This window comes from Rattus norvegicus, chromosome 2 (genome assembly GCF_021556685.1).
Source record: "Rattus norvegicus strain SHRSP/BbbUtx chromosome 2, alternate assembly SHRSP_T2T, whole genome shotgun sequence".
Lineage (NCBI taxonomy): Eukaryota > Metazoa > Chordata > Mammalia > Rodentia > Muridae > Rattus > Rattus norvegicus.
This window is the reverse complement of record NC_141535.1, coordinates 90,186,596-90,207,130: the sequence shown is the minus strand read 5'-3', so window position 1 is coordinate 90,207,130 and position 20,535 is coordinate 90,186,596. Positions and strand designations below refer to the sequence as shown.

The 20,535-nt window shown below is 36.4% G+C and overlaps 1 protein-coding gene across 2 annotated transcripts in view; it reads right to left on the bottom strand.

The window, feature by feature from the left end:
• Positions 1 to 20,535, bottom strand: part of Txnl4al1 (thioredoxin-like 4A like 1) — a 399,632-nt gene that overhangs the window by 323,162 nt on the left and 55,935 nt on the right. Inside the window, exon 2 of one of the 2 annotated variants that reach the window (XM_087636532.1) lies at positions 748 to 787. The exons of the other annotated variant lie outside the window; for it this stretch is intronic. Coding sequence (XP_087492658.1) covers positions 748 to 787 — 40 coding nt within the window. The remainder of the gene's footprint in view (positions 1 to 747; positions 788 to 20,535) is intronic. 2 annotated transcript variants of the gene reach the window in all.

The following is a 20,535-nucleotide window of genomic DNA, read 5'->3' as shown; positions in this document are numbered from 1 at the left end:
TTGCATTGTTGTTCTCACTAGATTTTCTGAGGAAGAAAATTTCAAACTGCTACAATGCAAATGATTGCTATGTCATAATCCAGTACTTACAGGATATGAAACAGTAAAAATTAAAGTATTTTGTTTCTAATGTAATGTAATATTTTTATCCAGGAAAGAACAGTATGTTGCCCTAATGACTATGATACTTAGTATAGACAAGAAAATATTTGATTTTCAACATTTCTCAGTCAGTTTCTTTTAAGTGGTTACAAAATCTTAATGACATTAAAAATGAGCATTCTTCCCTACTTCAAAGAGGAAGATTGTGAACCTAACCATTTCCTTCAACTGATTCAAAGGTCTGATAAGCAAATGGTCCCAAGAAACAAGCTAGAGTTGCCATCCTAATAGCCAATAAAATACTTTCAACCAAAAGTTATGAAGCATGATGAGGAAGGACACTTGATATTCATCCAAGGGAAAACCCACCAAGAGAAAGTCTCAATTCTGCACATCTGTGCTCCAAATGCAAGGGCAGCCACATTCATAAAAGAAACTTTGCTAAAGCTCAAAACACACATTCAACCACACACAATAGTAGTGGGAGACTTCAACACCCCACTCTCATCATTGAAACTAATTGGAACTAAACAGAGACACAGTGAAACTAATAAGGGTTATGAACCAAATGGATTTAACAGATATCTACAGCACATTTCATCCCAAAACAAAAGAGTACACCTTCTTTTCAGCAGCTCATGGTACCTTCTCCAAAATCGACCATATAATTGTTCACAAAACAACGCTCAACCAATATAAGAAGATTGAAATAATCACATGCATCCTTTCAGACCATCATGGCCAAAAGCTTGTCTTCAATAGAAGCAAAAGCAACAGAAAACCCACATATGTGTGGAAATTGAATAGCTTTCTGCTCAATGATAATTTGTTCAGGAATGACATAAAGAAAGAAATTAAAGACTTCCTGGAATTTAATGAAAATGTTGCCACATCATAACCAAACTAATGGGATACAATGAAAGCAGTCCTAAGAGGAAAATTCATAGCATTAAATGCCCTGTTAAAGAAACTGGAGAGAGCATACACTAGAAAATAGCATCATACCTGAGAGCTCCAGAACAAAAAGATGCAAACTCACACGAGAGTAGTAGACCTCAGGAAATAGTCAAACTCAGGACTGAAATCAACCCAATAGAAACAAAGAGAACAATACAGAGAATCAGCAAAACCAAAAGCTGGTTCTTTGAGAGAATGAACAAGGTAGAGAAACCCCAAGCTAAACTACCTTAAGGGCTCAGAGGCAGTATCCAAATTAACAAAATCAGAAATGAAAAGAGGGACATAGCAACGGAAACTGGGGAAATTAAAAAAAATATCAGATCCTACTATAAAAGCCTATATTCAAGAAAACTTGGAAATCTAGATGAAATGGATGGTTTTCTAGAAAGATACCACATACCGAAGTTAAATCAAGACCAGGAAAACTTTCTAAATAGGCCCATATCCCACAAGGAAATTGAAGAAGTCATTAAAAACATTCCAACCGAAAAAAGTCCAGGGCCAGATGGATTTAGTTCAGAATTTTACCAGACCTTCAAAAAAGACCTGATACCAATATTCCACAAACAATTTTATAAAATAGAAACAGAAGGAACACTACCTACCTAATTCATTCTATGCAGTCACAATTTCTCTGAGACCTACACTACACAAGGACACTACCAAAAAAGAGAACTTCAGACCAATCTGGATTATGAATATTGATGCAAAATTATTCAATAAAATTCTTGCAAACCGAACACATCAAAACCTTCATTCACCATGATCAAGTAGGCTTCATCCCAGGGGTGGAAGGTATGTTCCAAAAATGCATGAACATAATGCACCATATAAACAAACTCAAAGAAAAAAATCACATCATCATGATCATCTCCTTAGATGCTGAAAAAGCTTTTGACAAAATACAACACTGCTTCATGTTAAAAGTACTAGAGAGATTGGGAAATCAAGGCACATATCTTAACATAATAAAAGCAGTTTACTGCAAACCAACAGCCAATATCAAATTAAATGAAGAGATACTCGAAGCAATTCCACTAAAATCTAGGAAAAGACAAGGAAGCCCACTCTCCTCATATCTATTCAATACAGTACTCGAAGTGCTGGCTAGAACAATAAAGCAACAAAAATAGATCAAGGGGATATAAATTGGCAAAGAAAAATTAAAAGTATCGCTATTTGCAGAAGATATGATAGCATACATAAGCAACCCCCAAAACTCTACCAGAGACTTCTCCAGCTGATAAACAACTTCAGCAAAGTAGCCAGATATAAAATTAACTCAATTAAATCAGTAGCCTTCCTTTATACACATAATAAACAGACTGAGAAAGAAATTAGGGAAACAACTCCCTTTACAATAGCCATAGATAATATAAAGTATCTTGGGGTAACTCTAACCAAACAAGTGAGAGATTTGTATGATAAGAACTTCAAGTCTCTCAAGAAAGAAATCAAAGATCTCAGAAAATGGAAAGATTTCCTATGCTCATGGATAGGCAGAACTAACATAGTAAAAATGGCCATCCTACCAAAGGCAATCTACAGATTCATTGCAATCCCCATCAAAATCCCAACTCAATTCTTCAAAGACATAGAAAGAGAAATTTTCAAATTCATCTGGGAAGGCAAAAAATCCAGATCGATATTAAGTCTAAATATAGAAGTAGACTTGTGGAAGATACTCTTCATTGTGCTCTTGCAAAGACTGCTCCTAGAAATTCTGATCTGGTAAAAGAAGCAATCTTAAATTTTCCATTGGTGTTGGCTTTTTACTCATACTGCAGCAAAATATAGCAATGCAATTTGCTGTTGTTATATTGCCACTCATATACATGCTGCACCATGCTACAAGACAAAATTTTGTTGTGAAAATAGTTATGTCTTGATTATGTTCAATTTATAACAACGAAAATCATCCTGTATATCAGAAATTTTCATTATGATTCATAACAGTACCAAAACCACTGTTATAAGTAACAACAAAAACAATTTTATGTTTTGGGATCACCATAACATGTGAAACTGTATTAGAGGTTCACTGCATAAGGAAGGTTGAAGAAATGAGCTAGATTATTAAGTTCCTCAAATAGATATTTTCCCTGTATTCTCTACAAGACTCTGTGATATTTGATACAATGTTTCCCTTTTATTTTAGAGTTTATACAATGTTTCCCTTTCATGGAAGAGTTTACTTGAGATTTGATCTCTATTTTTTCTTTATCTTTCTGGAGAGCCACAATTTGTGTTGCTTTCAAGTCTTCAGTTTATTTATCTCTGTTTGATCTTTACTATTTCTTTTCTATTAAATTTAGGTTTAATTAATTCTCAATTTTTAGTTTTCAGGAAACAAATTGATAGGGTGTACACTTGAAATCATTGTCTATACTTTTTAAAAAGCAGTCTACACTTTTCTAGAAAGTCTTTTTCTAATTCTTCAGGAATTCTGAGAACCTAACTTCTCTCTGTCTCTGTCTCTGTCTCTGTCTCTCTGTCTCTGTCTCTGTCTCTCTCTTTCTCTCTGTCTCTGATCTCTTTTTAAATGTAGGTATTTACTACTGTAATTTTAGATTGTAGTCTAGCTGTGTTACACCACATTTGCTGTGTTATATTTCTGTCTTCATTTTCTTCTGTTAAAAGAAATATCTTCATTTATTTTTCATGTTTTCGGTTGTTCAAACATGAAGGCAGATTTCCATGTACATGGGCTATTTTGTGATATAGTCCTATGGCTGATCCTTTTATATTACATTCAGACTTTTCTCTCTCAACTTTGGAAACTTGACTATAAGATACCTTAGAGCATTTAGTTAAGTTACACTTGACTGGTGGTCTTTGACATTTCTGGACTTTCATCACTTTCTCTTAGTTTGAGAGGCTTCTCTTAGAATCTCTTGGAAAAAGCTAGTAATACATTGAATTTTCAAATTATTTTTGAGACTCAATAACCTTTTAATATTTAATAGATATTTAATATCTTTTATCACATTCTTTATGTTTGTCTTCTTTTTTTTCTTCCAATGTATTTTAAGAAACCTATCTTTTAATTATTTTATTTGATTTATTCTTTTATCAATTGTTTTTAAGGTCAATTAAAATCTCAGTGAATAAATTGTCAGCTCAGAGTTTATTAATTAGCATAACACAGATTTCTGTGTCAAGAATTTATGTGGTTCTCTATTTTCTTCAAACATATTGGCTTTTTTTTAAATGTTCTTTTAAATTACACATCTCGCTTTCTTTTCTCTTTCTTCTCTTGCTTCCTGCTCTTCTCCTCTCCCCTTTGTCCCTTTTCTCCCCATTCCCCTCCCCCCTTCCCTCCATATGCTCATGGCCTGCCTTTACTCCTCTCCTCTTCTACTCTTCTCTCATTAAACCTTTTCATGTGGGAAAAAAAAAGATAAATTACACATCTCAGAGTTTTACTATGTAACCAGTTTTTGCACTTTACTGTATCTATTAAGTTTGTGGCTCTCTTAACAGTCTCTTACATCTCAGGTAACAGCATCTGAAATTTGAATATTTTTATAATTTTTGTAGTCTTCTTAATTTTGTTTTCTTTCGCCATCTTTCTATAATTTCACGGCAGGGTGCATTGCTACCATATCATAAATACTTAAGCTTGTTCAGTACTACATAGCACTCTATATCCAAGATTGTTGTATCTACTGACTAAATGATAGTAAAACTAAATGTGTCCCAAATCTGTAGTTCTTGCTTTGACTAATTAATAAAAGGTTACCTATTTGTACAATTAATATAAGCTAGTAAATAAATAAAAATTACTATAAATTTTTTGAAGTTTAACAATATAGAACAAAGTGACTTTGGTATAATTCGAATCTTGCTAGAGAAAACTACCACCACTCTGGATGGTTCTTAGACTTTGAAAGTATTATTTCTAAACAATTTATTTTCATGTCTTCCACAACTGTTCCTCTAACTTAAAACTCAATGTACTAGTGAAAGAATAAAAAATGCAGCTAAGAAGTCAGAAGTTTAAAAAAGCCCTAAACACCTCAAATTCCAGACCCTGCCCTCTACCTGTACTAGCTGACCATAAAGTTAGATTAAAATCTTAGAGAATAATCTTGAGAAGCAGGAAGCTTCTCCCAGGAACTAATGGACCATAAAGTAAACAATCTTTAGAAACAGGAAGCTCCTTCTTGTGATTTTTCACTGGTATTCTCGACATTTTCAAATGATGCCTTCCCTACCCGCTGGGCTTGAGGTTTCTTCCTTTAAATTCCCCTTGTCTTAGTTACTGAGGGTCGAACTCCAGTGTCCCTGTGTGGGATATGAGTCTCGACCCCAGTGCACTGTTTCCTATCAATAAACCTCATGTTTATTACAGCAAGGACGGTCTCACGTGCGTTCTTGGGGGGGGGGTTGCATCATCCCGAGACTTGAGTGAGGGTCTCCCCGCTCCAGGGGTCTTTCACTAGAATATTCATGGACTCAGTATATTAGGTTTTTTTCCCCTAAAAGAAAAATGACTTAGTTGAGTATTTAAAAACAAAATAACTGCCTAGGTTCTGTGTTAAGAGATAACAGTAGTTATGGAGTATTTTGCATCATCAAGAAAAGGTATTTTTCTTTAAAATTTATAGATTTTCTGTGTTGTCTGCAGAATTTATCACAATTATAAAAGTGTTACAAATGTATGCTAAGATATTTAAAGTATGTGTTATGTGGAACAGGAGGCACTTCTATGATAATGATTGTTGTCATTCTCCACTGGGGGACTGACACAGATGTTAGTGCAAATTAAAATTTTCTAGTTTTTCTCTAACCCTGCTAACTCCAAAATTATTGAGACAGAGCCTAATAGATTTATTCGACAAGGTTTAAGGGACCATAACTGAGCAGATAATAATCTATTCTAATCCTCTAAGCTAGCCTGATTACTTCCTAGCCACAATCCTTGAGATACCTCAATTTCAGTTTTGATCTGTCTTTCTCTATTCCATGTTTGTTCCCATGCTGTCTCTTCAACCTGCACTTTCTAGCAAATTCTCCTTTTGTCCTCTTTTCTCCTCCCCAAGTTGGTATCAGAAATCTACCCTTATTTTCTCCTCTTCCCAGTCACTGGTGGATCAGCTTTTTATTGACAAATCAGGCATAATTGGGAGCAATGTTTATACAATACTGAGACAGGAAATTCTTACAATAAGTATTACAATGTCGTGTTCATAGAAAAAACATTTGAATAATACAGAATAATCCTTACACAGTGGACAATAAGATTATGCCAATATTTCTTCCCTTTTAGTCCAATAAAAGTTTCTTTCTCTTATAGTAACGATGTATATACAATAAAAGCAAGTATGAAAACTTATCAGGTAATAGTTACAATTATAATGTCCAGTTCATATGCACTTGACAACGTGGGAGAAAGAATCCTAATATCTATCCTATCATGATGAGTTCAGAATTCTCTACTTAAATAATTCTTTATCATAACTTGCATAAACTTTAAACGTTAATCTGAATCCTAAAAACTTAGGCTTAGCTGTAAGACTATAACTATCTAGTATTTAACTCTATCAGAGACCTGAAAAAGAATAAATATTACTTAATTAAGCAGGAAATACAGGAAACCATTTTCCAAATCTATAGAAATGACAGAGAATGCTAGCTTAATAAACATCCCCCCAAAATTCCTCTATAATCTTGTTACATCTATCTTTAGTTTTCTAGACCAACATACATGACAGAGTTCTCTGAAATGTAGAAGTTATGAAGGATTTGCCTATGTTGTTTTATCAAAGGTTACAATCAACTTCCTGCATCCAGTTTCTCCAGTTACAACAGCATTCTGTCTACAATTGAAGCAAAGGCAGTTATTGCCAAGTGGCTAGCTTGCCATGTTTGAAACACACTCCAAACAGTGGTTCTTCAATGCTCATAATTTCCTTTGGAGTGGAATACAAGTACTGTCAGGAGCAGACCAGTCTTATTGTCAAAAAGGTCTTTTATTAGTAACCTATCTTTCAATACCATATTTTGTAGATCTCCGAGGTTGTTGAAAATCATCTATCTATCTATCTATCTATCTATCTATCTATCTATCTATCTATCATCTATATTATATCTGAATAGCCAAACATTTCTCCTTTCTAGCTATTTATATCTGTTCAACATAGAACACATATTTCTGTAATAAGCCAGAGCATATGACATGAACATATATTTGATTTTCTGACTGCTAAGTTGAATTATTTATTATCCTAAACAGTTTGTAATAACAGCCTTTAAAAATACTAGAATTAATATTCTGTTTTTAAGAATTACAAAGGTTAAATACATTAAATAAGAATTGAAACATATATACATTGTATGTTGTAAACAACTATAACCTTAAATTTTTTATCAATATGCAAGTCTCTATACCAACATAAGATTTTTGACTAGTGGTACATTTAATAGTTTAAGAGTAGATTATTTTGATTACTTCTATATAACACCACTTTTCTTTTGATCTGGTCTCCTCCTATCACTAGAAAATAGAGGAAGAAAGAAAAGATGAATCCCTGAGTCTAACTACCAGATTTCTGTTTCCTCCCTGATTAACAATTTTCAACTAACTTCCCATTAATGACAACAAACCCATCCAATGCCTCTGTCTTAGTTAGGGTTTGACTGCTATAAACAGTTACCAAGGCAACTGTTAGGACAATATTTAATTGGGGCTGGCTTACAGCATCAGAGGCTCAGTTCATCATTATCAAGGTGGGACATGGCATCACGCAGGCAGGCACAGTGCAGGAGGACCTGAGAGTTCAACATCTTGTCCCAAAGGCAAACAGAAGTGTAGAATCTAAGCAGCTAGGACAAGAGTTTCAAGGCCCATGTCCACAGTGACTCACTTCCTCAAACAAGGCTACACCACCTTAATAGTGTCACCCGCTGGGCCAAGGGAATAAAGCACCCCAGATCCAAAACCCATCCACCCCACATTGTCAAATAAGGCATCACTCTCTTAATATTGCTTCCTGTTGATCTTTATTTTCATTTTGATTCATTCTAATCACCAGATGTGATCATTGTCAGTTATAAGACAGCTATCTGTACTATTTGCATGCTGATAGAGGTCAGGGCTAACTTCAGTCCTAACTGGAACAGTCTGGGATGCTGAACCAATTGGGGTTAGCAACTTTCTTTGAAGCAGTTCTTGATTTTGATTAAATAGCTATTAAGGCAATCTAAGGTTGGATCAAACAGGATGTTAGAGTATTGCTCAGCCACTAAGAATCCTTTTCAACATCCTCAAAGATAAATCTTGTCAGTGTTGATTGTCTGGATATTTTTCTCTATAAGCTAAGCCTTGAGAAGTAATACACATTTTCACATTATACATGCATGGAATATGAAGGTGTCCAATTTAGATGATTCTTTGTTCTCTGAACAGCTAAGGCATCTTTCTTTCTTTGCTAGTTAGTTTGGATTGTATTTACCAATTTACCAAACAATAATTCTATGTGTACACTTTGAAAGAATGTCATGATAAGTCTTGAGCTTTTTTTGCTTGTTTTTTTTTCTGTCGCCAAGAAGATTGATTTTCTATGCATAGCTGAATTATGGCTGGAGACTTTTTATATCTCAGACAGTTTCAGAGCTGTTCCCACGAAACAGATAAGCAAATCATGTTACCTGTTTTGTTTGGTCTTCCTGATGTCTTTCTTGCTTTAGTGGTACAGCCTAGATCTTCAGGGGTCCTTTCCCTGTCATATCTGATTTTTATCAATTTGGAAGGAATCCACAGCTTTTCATTTTCTGTTAAAAAAAAGAACATACTCTTTTCCCCAATGAAAAATATTTCCTGTCTTCAATTCTGAGGCTATCACTAATATAGGCTGATGTAATTCTTAAGTCGTTTCCAAATTCCAGTGTATTTCAGCATCTGTGTTATCTCGCATTGATATTTTAAAACCCAAAGTCAATAAAACACTGTTCACTCTACCTCTGGGAGATCACATATCACCTTCTGTTCTTTGTGCATTTCCTTTGAAGTTTTGTTAGATCTCTCCAAAATTACTTCGCATGTAGAATTGTATGCTGTATCTATAACAGTTTTTTTCCCATACTGTCTAAAAATTTATTGTGTTCTAATGGATACACATATTGAAGCATCACTAGCTTCAAACTGTAAAGGCATTTCCGAGATAAACAATAAATGTTCAATCTCTAGCTAGTACAACCACCCTGGAAATCAGTCTGGAGGTTCCTCAGAAAATTGGACATAGTATTTCCTGAGGACCCAGCTATATCACTCCTGGGCATATACCCAAAAGATGCTTCAATATGTGACAAGGCCACATGCTCCACTATGTTCATAGCAGCCTTATTTATAATAGGCAGATGTTGGAAAGAATCCAGATGTCCTTCATCAGAGGAATGGATACAGAAAATGTGGTATACTTGCAAAATGGAGTACCACTCACCTATTAAAAACAATGTCTTCATGAACTTCTTAGGACAAGGGATGGAACTTGAAAATGTCACCCCGAGAGAGGTAACCCAATCACCAAAGGACACACATGGTGTGCACTCACTGAAAGTGGTTTTCAGTCCAAAAACTTGGAATACTCAATATATAATTCACAAACCAAATGAAGCTCAAGAAGAAGGAAGACCAAAGTGTGGATGCCTCAGACCTTCTTAGAATGGGGAACAAAAATACTCACAGGAGGAAATACAGAGATAAAGTGTGGAGCAGAGACTGTAGGGCCATCCAGAGACTGCCCCACATGGGGATGTACATACAGCCACCAAACCCAGGCAATATTACAAAAGCCAAGAAGTGCATGTTGACAGGAGCCTGATATAGTTGTATGTTGAGAGACTCTGCTAAAGCCTTATAAATAAAGAGGCGAATGCTTGCAGCCAACCTTTGAACTGAGAACAGGGTCTCCAATGGAGGAGTTAGGGAAAGGACTACAGTAGCCAAAGGGTTTTGCAACCCCATAAGAACACATTATCAACCAACCAGATCCCCCAGAGCTCCCAGGGACTAAACCACCATTCCAAAAGAACATACAGATGGACCTATGGCTTCATCTGCATATGTAGCAGAGGATGGCCTTGTTGGATATCAATGGGAGGAGAGACCTTAGTCCTGCCAAGGCTCTATGCTCCAGTATAGGGGCATGTCAGAGTGAGGAGGTAAGTGTGGGTAGGTGGGTAAGGGAGCACCCTCATAGAAATAGGAGACTGGGTGGGATAGCAGATTACTGGAGGGGAAACTGGGAAATGGAATAACATATAAAATGTAAATAAAAAATTCAATTAAAAAAAGAAAAAAATTACAATCTCAGAATCACTGTTTTCAGAAGGCAAGGCAAAGGCCCATTGCAATTCTGATGATGTATCAACACTATGTACATGTCTTAACATGTACATATTTTAATTCTCCAAACCCTATAAAAGGATAAAATGAAACATATAATCTATTCTATGGCATTGTTCTAAATTAGCATCAAACAAAATCTGTATTCTTAACTTAATAAATTGTATATCTATAGGTTACCACTAGATTTCTTAAGACTTTGTGGATTTTTTTTTAATCAGGAACTACCATTTTTGCTGTTATAGGATCGAAATCCTCTAATTTATGTTCCATGTCCTGTAACTTAGCATTCCATATTTCAGTCATCTCCTTACCCGTCTCCCTTCTTTTGATCTCACTTAAATCAGCATTTGAATGATATGAGGATAATCTTTATACAGACACAATAACATTATGCCAGCACACAGCTGCAAGGATATCACTCTTAGAATTTAATAAACTTCAGTGGAGAAGAACCGAGAGAGAGAGGAGAGAACACTAACCCTGGCAAGTCGCCATGTTCCACGAGTTAGCTTCAAAGACATCACACTGTGTTTTTAAAAGTATTGTCCATACTCTGTATACATAATTATTTTTTCTGAAAACAATAAGAATACGATTCTAAAGATGATCTGCATTGAAGCTATCATGTAGGCCTAGCTTTGATCTCTGCAGAGACACTGATTATAATCTTGTTACACACGTTCATGTCATCATGCCTACAGATGTCTTAGTTTGAATGAGAATGTCCCTTATAAGCTCAATGTTTGTATATTTGCTCCCAAGTTAGTGGTGCTGCTTGGATGGATTTGGAGGGTGTGGTCTTGCTGGAGGGAGCATGTCATTAAGGATGGGATTTGAAATTCTAAAGCTGTGAACCATAATCAGTACAGTCTTTACTTGTTGCCTGTGATTCAAGATGTGAGCCTTCAGCCACCATATTTGCTGCTTGGTGTCATGCTTCAATACTGTGATGAGCTTTATTTCTCTGAAACTATAGTCAAATATACCCTTCCTTTTATGAGTTTGTCTGCACCTTGTGGTTTTTTTTTTTTTGTTTGTTTTGTTTTGTTTTTGTTTTTTTTTGTTTTTGGTTGTTTTTTTTTTTTTTTGTCTTTTTGGTTTTTTTTTTTCAGCAAAGGAAAAAGAATGAATACAGATAGCCTATCACTATAGAAGACATTTCATTCAACTGTAAACTGCATTTCTTTGGTGGTACTATAAAATCATGCCATCAGATGACATTATCAGCTTAATTTGTGGAAGCACATCTATAATGCTCTTCCAGTGATGAAATCATCTTAAAACACGCTTCTCAGGAAAAGTCGTTATTATGAAGCAACGTATGACAATGTGTTCTTGCTTTCTATCTTCAGAAATAGCTTGCTACCAGAAAGAATTATATATATATATATATATATATATATATCTCAATTGATATAGAATACTTTATTAAAAATATTGTCAGTTTTTTACCAAATTAGGATTAAAACTCACAGATTCTTGGCTCTAGAAAATAGAGAATAGCCAATCAATGGAATAGTAGAACATTTATAATTATTTTGAAACCAGCTTAAAACTATTTTCAGACTGTGAACTTAATTTGATAATATTTTGAAGCATTTTTTACTAGCACATGCAAGATAATTTCTTAAAGTTCCTTGATGATACATACATGAAGACAGAGAAAACACAGAAACAAAAAAAGTCAGTAACACATACTTGTTTTAATTGGGTTTCCATTATTGTAATGAAATAATATGAACAAAAAACAAGCTAGGATAGAAAATATTTATTTGGCTTGCAGTTGCACATTGTAGTCCATCATTGTGGGTGTAGCCAAACCTGGGATGGTATTCCTGGGTTTTATAAGAAGCCAAGACAGGAAGTTTAATAAGACTGGAATATGGAGGGGGGAGCTGATACATAGGCCATGAATGGGTACTGCTTAGTGGCTTCCATTGGCTAGCTCAACATGCTTTTTCTTCCTTTCTTTCTTTTTTTGTGACTGTTTTAAATACTTTGATTAATAATGTGAGAATTTCATACAGTATATCATTAACATATTCCTTATTTGTCCTAGACACCTCTCAACTCTCTCAACACTTCCTATGCAATGCGGAGATTCTTCTTTATTTTTTTTATTAACCATTACATTCGTTTTTATTGTAAATGATATCCCACTTTCTGGTTACTCCTCCATAAACCCCCCATCCCACATCTACCTTCTTCCCCCTCCCATTTGCCTCTATGAGGGTGTACTCCTACCCACCCTCTCCCACCTCACAGCAGCTAGGTCCTCCTAAGTTGGGGCACTAAGGATCAAGTCTTTCCCTCTCATTGATGCCAGATGAGGCCATCCTCTGCTACATATGTATTTAGAGCCATGGATTCCTTCCTGTACAATCCTTGGGAACACAGGGTGATCTGGCCAGAGGACATTGCTTTTCTTTGGGGGTTGCAACCCCCTCTGCTCCTTCTGTACTTCCATCAGTTCCCCCACCAGGGTCCCCAAGCTCAGTCTGATGTTAACCTGCTTTCTTATAAAACCCAGGAATACCATCCCAGGTTTGGATCCACCCACGATGGGCTGTGTCATTCAACTGATTAAGAAAATAGTCACTTTTCAGGCTCTACTTTCCCCGTGGGAAGATGATCAGCTTGTTTGCTCTTCTGAAGATCCCACAGACTGAAACCTACCCCCGCCAACCCCACACACAGTGGTCTGCTACAGCCAAGGCCGCAGGCCTCCGAGGAGACCTGTAGCAACCAAGAGACTCCAGACAGTGATTCCCAGGCTAGTTAACACCAGTGATAACCATAAGGCAGGAGGCAAGCACAATACCATAAACAACAAAAGCCTAAATCCTTTGGCACCATCAGAAACCAGATCTCCCACCACTGAAGCTCTAGCTACAACACACCTAGAAAGAGAATATTGACCTCAAATCCTATCTCCAGATGATAATAGAGTCTTTAAGGAGCATATAAATAATTCACTGAGAGAAATAGAGGAAAACACAGGTAAACAGGTAGAAGCCCTTAATTGGGAAATAAATAAATGCCTTAAAGAAATATAAGAAAACACAATCAAACTGGTAAAAAAAATTGAACAAAGCAGTCTGAGACCTAAATATGGAAGTAGAAATAATAAAGAAAGCGGAGGCAATCCTGGAAACAGAAAACCTAGGTAAGTAGTCAGGAACTAATAATGCAGCATCAACAACAGAATACAAGATACAGAAGACAGAATCTCAGGCTTAGAAGATAGCTTAGAACATGTGGACACAATGGTTAAAGACAATTCAAAACAACAACCAGAAAAAATTCCTAACCAAAAACATCCAGGAAAACCCAGACACAATGAAAAGACTAAATAATAGGAATAGAAGACAGTGAAGATTCCCAACTAAACGACACGAAAATATCTTCAACAAAATTACAGAAGAAAACGTCCTCAGTCTAAAGAAAGAGATGGCCATAAATGTATAAGAAGTTTATAGAACACCAAAGAGATTGGACAAGAAATGAAAGTCCCTTTTTTCATAATAATAAAAACACCAAATACATAGAACAACAAAATTAAAGCTGTAAGGGGAAAAGGCTAAATATCATATAAAGGCAGACTTATCAGAATTACACCAGACTTCTCGACAGAGTATCTAAAAGCCAGAAGAGCTTAGACAGAGGTCAAATAGCTCTTAAGGGAACACAAATGCCAACTCAAACTACGATATGCTGCAAAATAATCAAACATCATAGATAGAGAAATGAAAATATTTCATGACAAAACCAAATTTAAACAATACTTACCTACCAATCCAACCCTACAGAGGATTTTAGAAATGAAAAAAAAACAAAACAAAAAAAACAAAACAAAACAAAACATAAGGATACCTTCTCCAAAGGGGGAAAAAACAAGATAATATCCCAAAACAAAACAAAAAGGAGAGAATCACATATATGTAATGCCACCTCTAACAACAAACATAACAGGAAATAACAAAGCAATCATCTATCTTTTGTATATCACAATGTTAACACACTCAATTCCTTTAAAAGAACAAAAAAGACATAAGCTAACAGACTCGGTACTGATACAAGATCCAACATTTTGCTGCATACAAGATACACACCACAATAATGAAGAGAGATAGTACCTCAGGGTTAAAAGCTGAAAAAAGGTCTTCCACACCAATGGTCCCAAGAAGCAAGCCAGAGTAGTCATCTTAATATCAAAAAATAAAAAATAAAAAATAGATTTTCAACCAAAAGTTATCAAGTGAAATGGGGAAAGACACTTCATATAATCAAAGCAAAAATCCACCAAGAGAAAGTCTAAATTCTGAACCTATATGCCCCAATGCAAGGGCACCCACATTCATAAAAGAAAGTTTACTAAACCTCAGAAAACACATTGAACTCCACACAAAAATAGTGGGAGACTTCAACATCCAGTTCTCACCAATGGATAGGTCATTGAAACAGAAACTAGAGACACAGTGAACTAACAGAGGTTATGAACCGAATGGATTTAAGAGACATATGCAGAACATTTTGCCCTAAAATAGAAGAAAAATACCTTCTTTGCAGCACCTCATGGTGTATTTTCCAAAATTCACCATATAATCAGTCAATAAACAAGCCTCAAGTAAACAAATCCATATCCTCTAAAGAAATAGTAATTAAAACTCTCCCAACACCCCCCTCCACAAAAAAAAGCCAAGGGCCATATAATTTTAATTCAGAATTCTACCAGACCTTAAAAAAAGAGCTAATACCAACACTCCTCATATTATTCAAAAAAAAAAAAGAAAGAAAGGAAGGAAGGAAGAAAGAAAGAAAGAAAGAAAGAAAGAAAGAAAGAAAGAGAAGGAGCACTACCTAATTCAGTCTATGATGCCATAATTACTCTGATACCAAAACCACACACAGATACAACAAAGAGATGATTTCAGACCAATTTTGCTTATGAAAATTGATGCAAAATACTCAATAAGATTCTAGCAAACCACAACCAAGAACACATTAAAAGGATCATTTACCATGATCAAGTAGGCTTCATTCCAGGGATACAAGAATGGTTTGATACATGAAAATCCATTAATGTAATCCACTATATAAAGAAATTCAAAGGAAAAAAAATCACATGATCATCTCAAAAGATGCTGAAAAGCATTTGACAAAATACAACACTCCTTTGCGTTAAAAGTATTGGGGAGATCAAGAATTCGAGGTCCATACCTAAATATAATAAAAGCAATATATAGCAAACAAATGCCAATATCTAATTAAGTGGAGAGATACTTGAAGAGATCCCACTAAAGTCAGGGGTAAGACAGGGCTGTACAATCTCCCCACATCTATTCACTATGTTACTCAAAGTTCTATCCAGAGAAATAAGAAAACAAAATGAGATCAAGGGGATACAGATTGGAAAAGAAGTAAAAATATCACCAATTGCAAATGATAACATAGTATTCATAAGCGACCCCAAAAATTCTACCAGAGAACTTCTACAGTTGATAAACAATTTCAGAAAAATGGCTGGATATAAAATTAACTAAAAAAATCAGTAGCCTTCCTTTAAACAAATGAAAAACAGACTGAGAAAGAAAATAGGGAAACAACACCTTTCAAAATAGTCACATATGATAAAAAATATTTTAGAGTAATTCTAACCAAACAAGTGAAAGATCTGTATGACATATCTCAAGTCTCTCAAGAAAGAAATCCAAGAAGCCCTCAGAAAATGGAGAGGTCCCCCATGCCCTTCGATTGGTAAGATTAATATAGTAAAAATGACCATCTTACCAAAAGCAATCTACAGATTCAACACAATCCCCATAAAAATCCTAAAACAGTTTTTCAAAGACAAGGACAGAGAAATTCTCAATTTCATATGGAGAGACAAAAAACCCAAATTAGTGAAAACAATCCTTAACAATCAAAGAACTTCTGGGCGAATCATCATCCCTGACCTCAAGTTCTACTACGGAGCAATAGTGATAAAAAGTGCATGGTATTTGTATTGGTACAGAGACAGACAGTTTGATCAATGGAATAGAAATGAAGACCCAGAAAAATCCAGACATTTATGAACACTTGATCTTTTACAAAGAAGCTAAAAATATACAATAACAGAAGAAAACATCTTCACTAAATGCTGCTGATCTGTCAGTTAGTATGTACAAAATTGAAAACAGATCCACATTTGTCACCTTGCAGAAATCTCAAATCCAAGTAGATCAAGGACCTCAACAAAAACCATATACACAAAATCTAATAGAGAAAGTGAGACAGAACTTTGAAATCAAGCTCAAAGAGGAATGGATTTCCTAAAGAAAACTCCAGTGACTCAGGCTCTAAGATCAATAATTGATAAATGGGATCTCATGAAACTGAAAATCTTCTATAAGGCAAAAGACATAGAACCTTATAGTACCTTATAGAACCATAAGCAACCTACAGATTCAGAAAAAAAATCATTAACCTCACTTCTGAGAGAGGGCTAATATTCAAAATATACAAAAGACTCAAGAAGTTAACCTCTAAAACACTGAATAACACAATCAAAAAATGGGATATAGAACTAAACACAGAATTCATAATCTTGAATGGTTGAGAAGCACCTAAAAATGTTCACAGCCCTTAGTGAACACAGAAATGCAAATCAAAACAACCCTGAGATACCACCACCTTACAGAATGGCTAAGATCAAAAACTCCGGTCACAGCACATTCTTGTTGGCAAGAATGCAAAGAGGAACACTCCCGCATTACTGTTGGGATTGTAAACTGGTAGAACCACTGTGGAAATCAATCTGAAGGTTTCTCAAAAAATTAGAAATATATCTACCTGAAGACCCAACTATACTATTCCTGGGCATATACCCAAGAGATGTTCTAACATGCTACAAGGGCACATGCTCCACTATGTTCATATGACCTTTATTTGTGATAGCCAGAAGTTGAAAACAACCCACATATGCCACAATGGAGAAGTAGATACAGAAAATGTGATTCATTTACAGAATCAAATACTATTCGGCTATTAAGAATGAGAACATTGTGAGTTTTGCAGGAAAATGGATAGAACTGGAAAATATTATTCCCATCTTAGACCTAAAAGAAAATGGTATGTGTAGACACTAATAAGTGGATATTAGTGAAAAAAAATTACTGAATACACAGGATACAAACCACAGAACTAAAAAAAAAAATAGCAAGCCATAGGGCCCAAGTGATGAGGTGCTTCAATCCCATTGGGAGGGAGAAGAAACTAGAGGGCAGAAGGACGGAAGGAACTGGGTTAGAGATGGGAGGTGGAGGGGCAGGAGAAAAGGGTAACATGATCAGGTTTGAGAAGGGAGCAGGAGTGAAGGCCCAATGTCCAGCAGAAAGTATACAAACTTGGGAGGTAGGAGATGGTGGTCCCTCTAGAATATGCCAGAGATCCTGGAGGTGAGAGAATCCCAAGTCTCAAAGGGAGGGACCTTAGATGGAATGAACAAAAGTGGAAAGAGGGAACTTGTGAAGTCCATGTCCAGTAGAAAGACAGAGCATTAATTGGAGTGATGATGCTGCCATCCCACAGTCAAAAACTCTGACTCAGAATTGTTGCTGTCTAAAAGAACTGCAAGGACAAAAAGGGAGAAGAGACTGAGGGAAGCAAAGTCCAGAGACAGGCACAGATTGGGATCCATCCCACGGGGAAGTTCCAGGGCCTGACACTATTACTGGTGCTATGATGTGCTTACAAACACCTAGCATGGCTGCCCTCCAATAGGCTCATCAAGTAGCTGACTGAAACAGAGGCAGATACTTATATCCAACCAATGGACAGAAGCAGGAGGACCCCTGTAGTTGAATTAGGGAAAGGCTGGAAGAAGAGAGGAGGAGGAGTAATCCCATAGGAAGGCCAGCAGTATTAACAAACCTGGACCCCTGAGATCTTTCAGACGCTGAGCCACCAAGCAGGCAGCATACACTAGTTCAAGGCCCTCCAACACACAGAGCACAGGATGGCCTGGTCTGGTCTCAATGAGAGAATGAGCACCTAATTCTAGAGAGACTTGAGGCCCCAGGGAATGGTGCGGCCTGGCTGGGTATGGGTGTATGTGGATGTGTGGGAACATCCTCTTGGAGATAGGCAAGGAGTAATGGGATTAGGAACTGTTGGAGGGCAGAACTAGAGGGGAGATAATGAATTAAAATTCTAAATACCACCAAAAAACAAACAAAAAAAAAAGAAAAAAAAGCCAAAAACCAAAAATACTGTAAAAGCTTGCCCTCAGACTAATTTTGTGGTGACAATTTCTCAATTGTAGTTCTAATCTCTCTGATGGCTCTAGCTTGTGTCAAGTTGACACAAAAGTAGCCAATAAAACTTACCCTTTGTCAACTTGACATGCAAACAGGTTACTATTCAGCCAAAACCTTTTCTTTCTCACTTATTGCCTAGGTGGCATGTTAATATTAATATCAAACTATAAAACACAATAACTTTCAAATTCCCACAGGCTTTATAAATTCAAACACATTAAAATTTCTGTCTCTTTAAAATATCCATTTTCTCTTGAAGTTCAAAATCTCTTAACTTAAAGCTCCAAAATCTTTCAACTGTGATCTATAAACATGAAAGTGGAGTTATATACATTCTTCAAGAGGGAACATGTAGGAAACAGTCACAATATGAACAAAAGAAACTCCAACTCCAATAGCATAAATAACTCAATATCCAGTAATCTTCCCAGGTCCTCCAGATTTCTTAGTTCAGTTCACCAGCTCCACCATCTACAGCACACAGAGGTTATCCCCTAGTCTCAGAGGAACTCTCCTCTACCTCCACTGTTCTTGGTGATAGTCCTATGTTACTGGCATCTCCAAAATATCTGGAGTCTCTTCCTGTAACTGTGTTTTGCTTTCTCCAATAGCTTCTCTTGGACTTTCTTCTGGGGCTTTCTTGTCCTGCCACATAGTCCTAAACCTCAGTGCCAACACCATCACCTATTCATGCCTTTAAAAGCAGTTCCACCAGTTTGACTCTTACATGACCAATTTGAACTGCCAGCATGAGCTTCTGGAACACAGTTTCTATGTATTGATCCTGAGGAAACACTTTCCAGAATTTTTCACCACAATTTCAGTGGCCTCTTTTTAACCATGGCTAATTTCTTAGCTCCAGCCAATGAGCATTAATTGTCTCACGAACAAAAGTGTTTCACTTTAATAGTGCCAATCTCCTGTTAATAAGAACTGATTCCTAAGCTGCAGTTGACCATAATGTCAGAATCTTAAATCAAAATTGTGAACAGCCCAGATAGAGTGTTTAAAGGTCTCTCTGAAACTTCACAAGCAAGATCACATTTCACACTGTTCTCAAAAATCATTTTAATTGGCTTTTTAAAAATGGGATATTTTCTTTACTTACATTTCAGATGTTATCCCCTTTCCTGATTTCCCCTCTGGAGTGCCCCTATCCCATCTCCCTTCCCCTTACCTGTATGAGAGTGATCCTCTATTCACCAACCCACTCCCTCTAATCTCCCCGCCCTGGATTTCCCCTACACTGGGGACATTGAGCCTTCACAGGGCCAAGGGCCTCTTCTCTCAGGGATACCCCCCATATGGCCATCCTATGCTACATATGTGGCTAGAGCAATGGGTCCCTCCATATGTACTCTTTGGTTGGTGGTTTAGTCTCTGGGGGCTCTGAGGCATCTGATTGGCTGATATTGCTGTTCTTCCTATGTGGTTGAAAACCATTTCAGCTCCTTCAGTCCTTTCTCTAACATCTCCATTGGGTACCCAACTCTCACTTCAATGGTTTGCTAGGAGCAACTGCCTGTTTATTTTTCAGACTCTGGAAGGGCCTCTCAGGAGACAGCTGTATCAGACTCCTGTCAACATGTACTTCTTGGCATCCACAATATTGTCTGGGCTTGCTGACAATATATGGGATGGATCTCCGGGTGGGGCCTTCTCTGGATGACCTTTCCTTCATACTCTATTCCGCACTTTGTCTCTGTATTTCCTCCTATGAATATTTTGTTCTCCCTTCCAAGAAAGATTGAAGCTTTTGGTCTTCCAACTTCTTGAGCTTCATGTGGTCTGTGGATTGTATCTTGGGTATTCTGAGTTTGG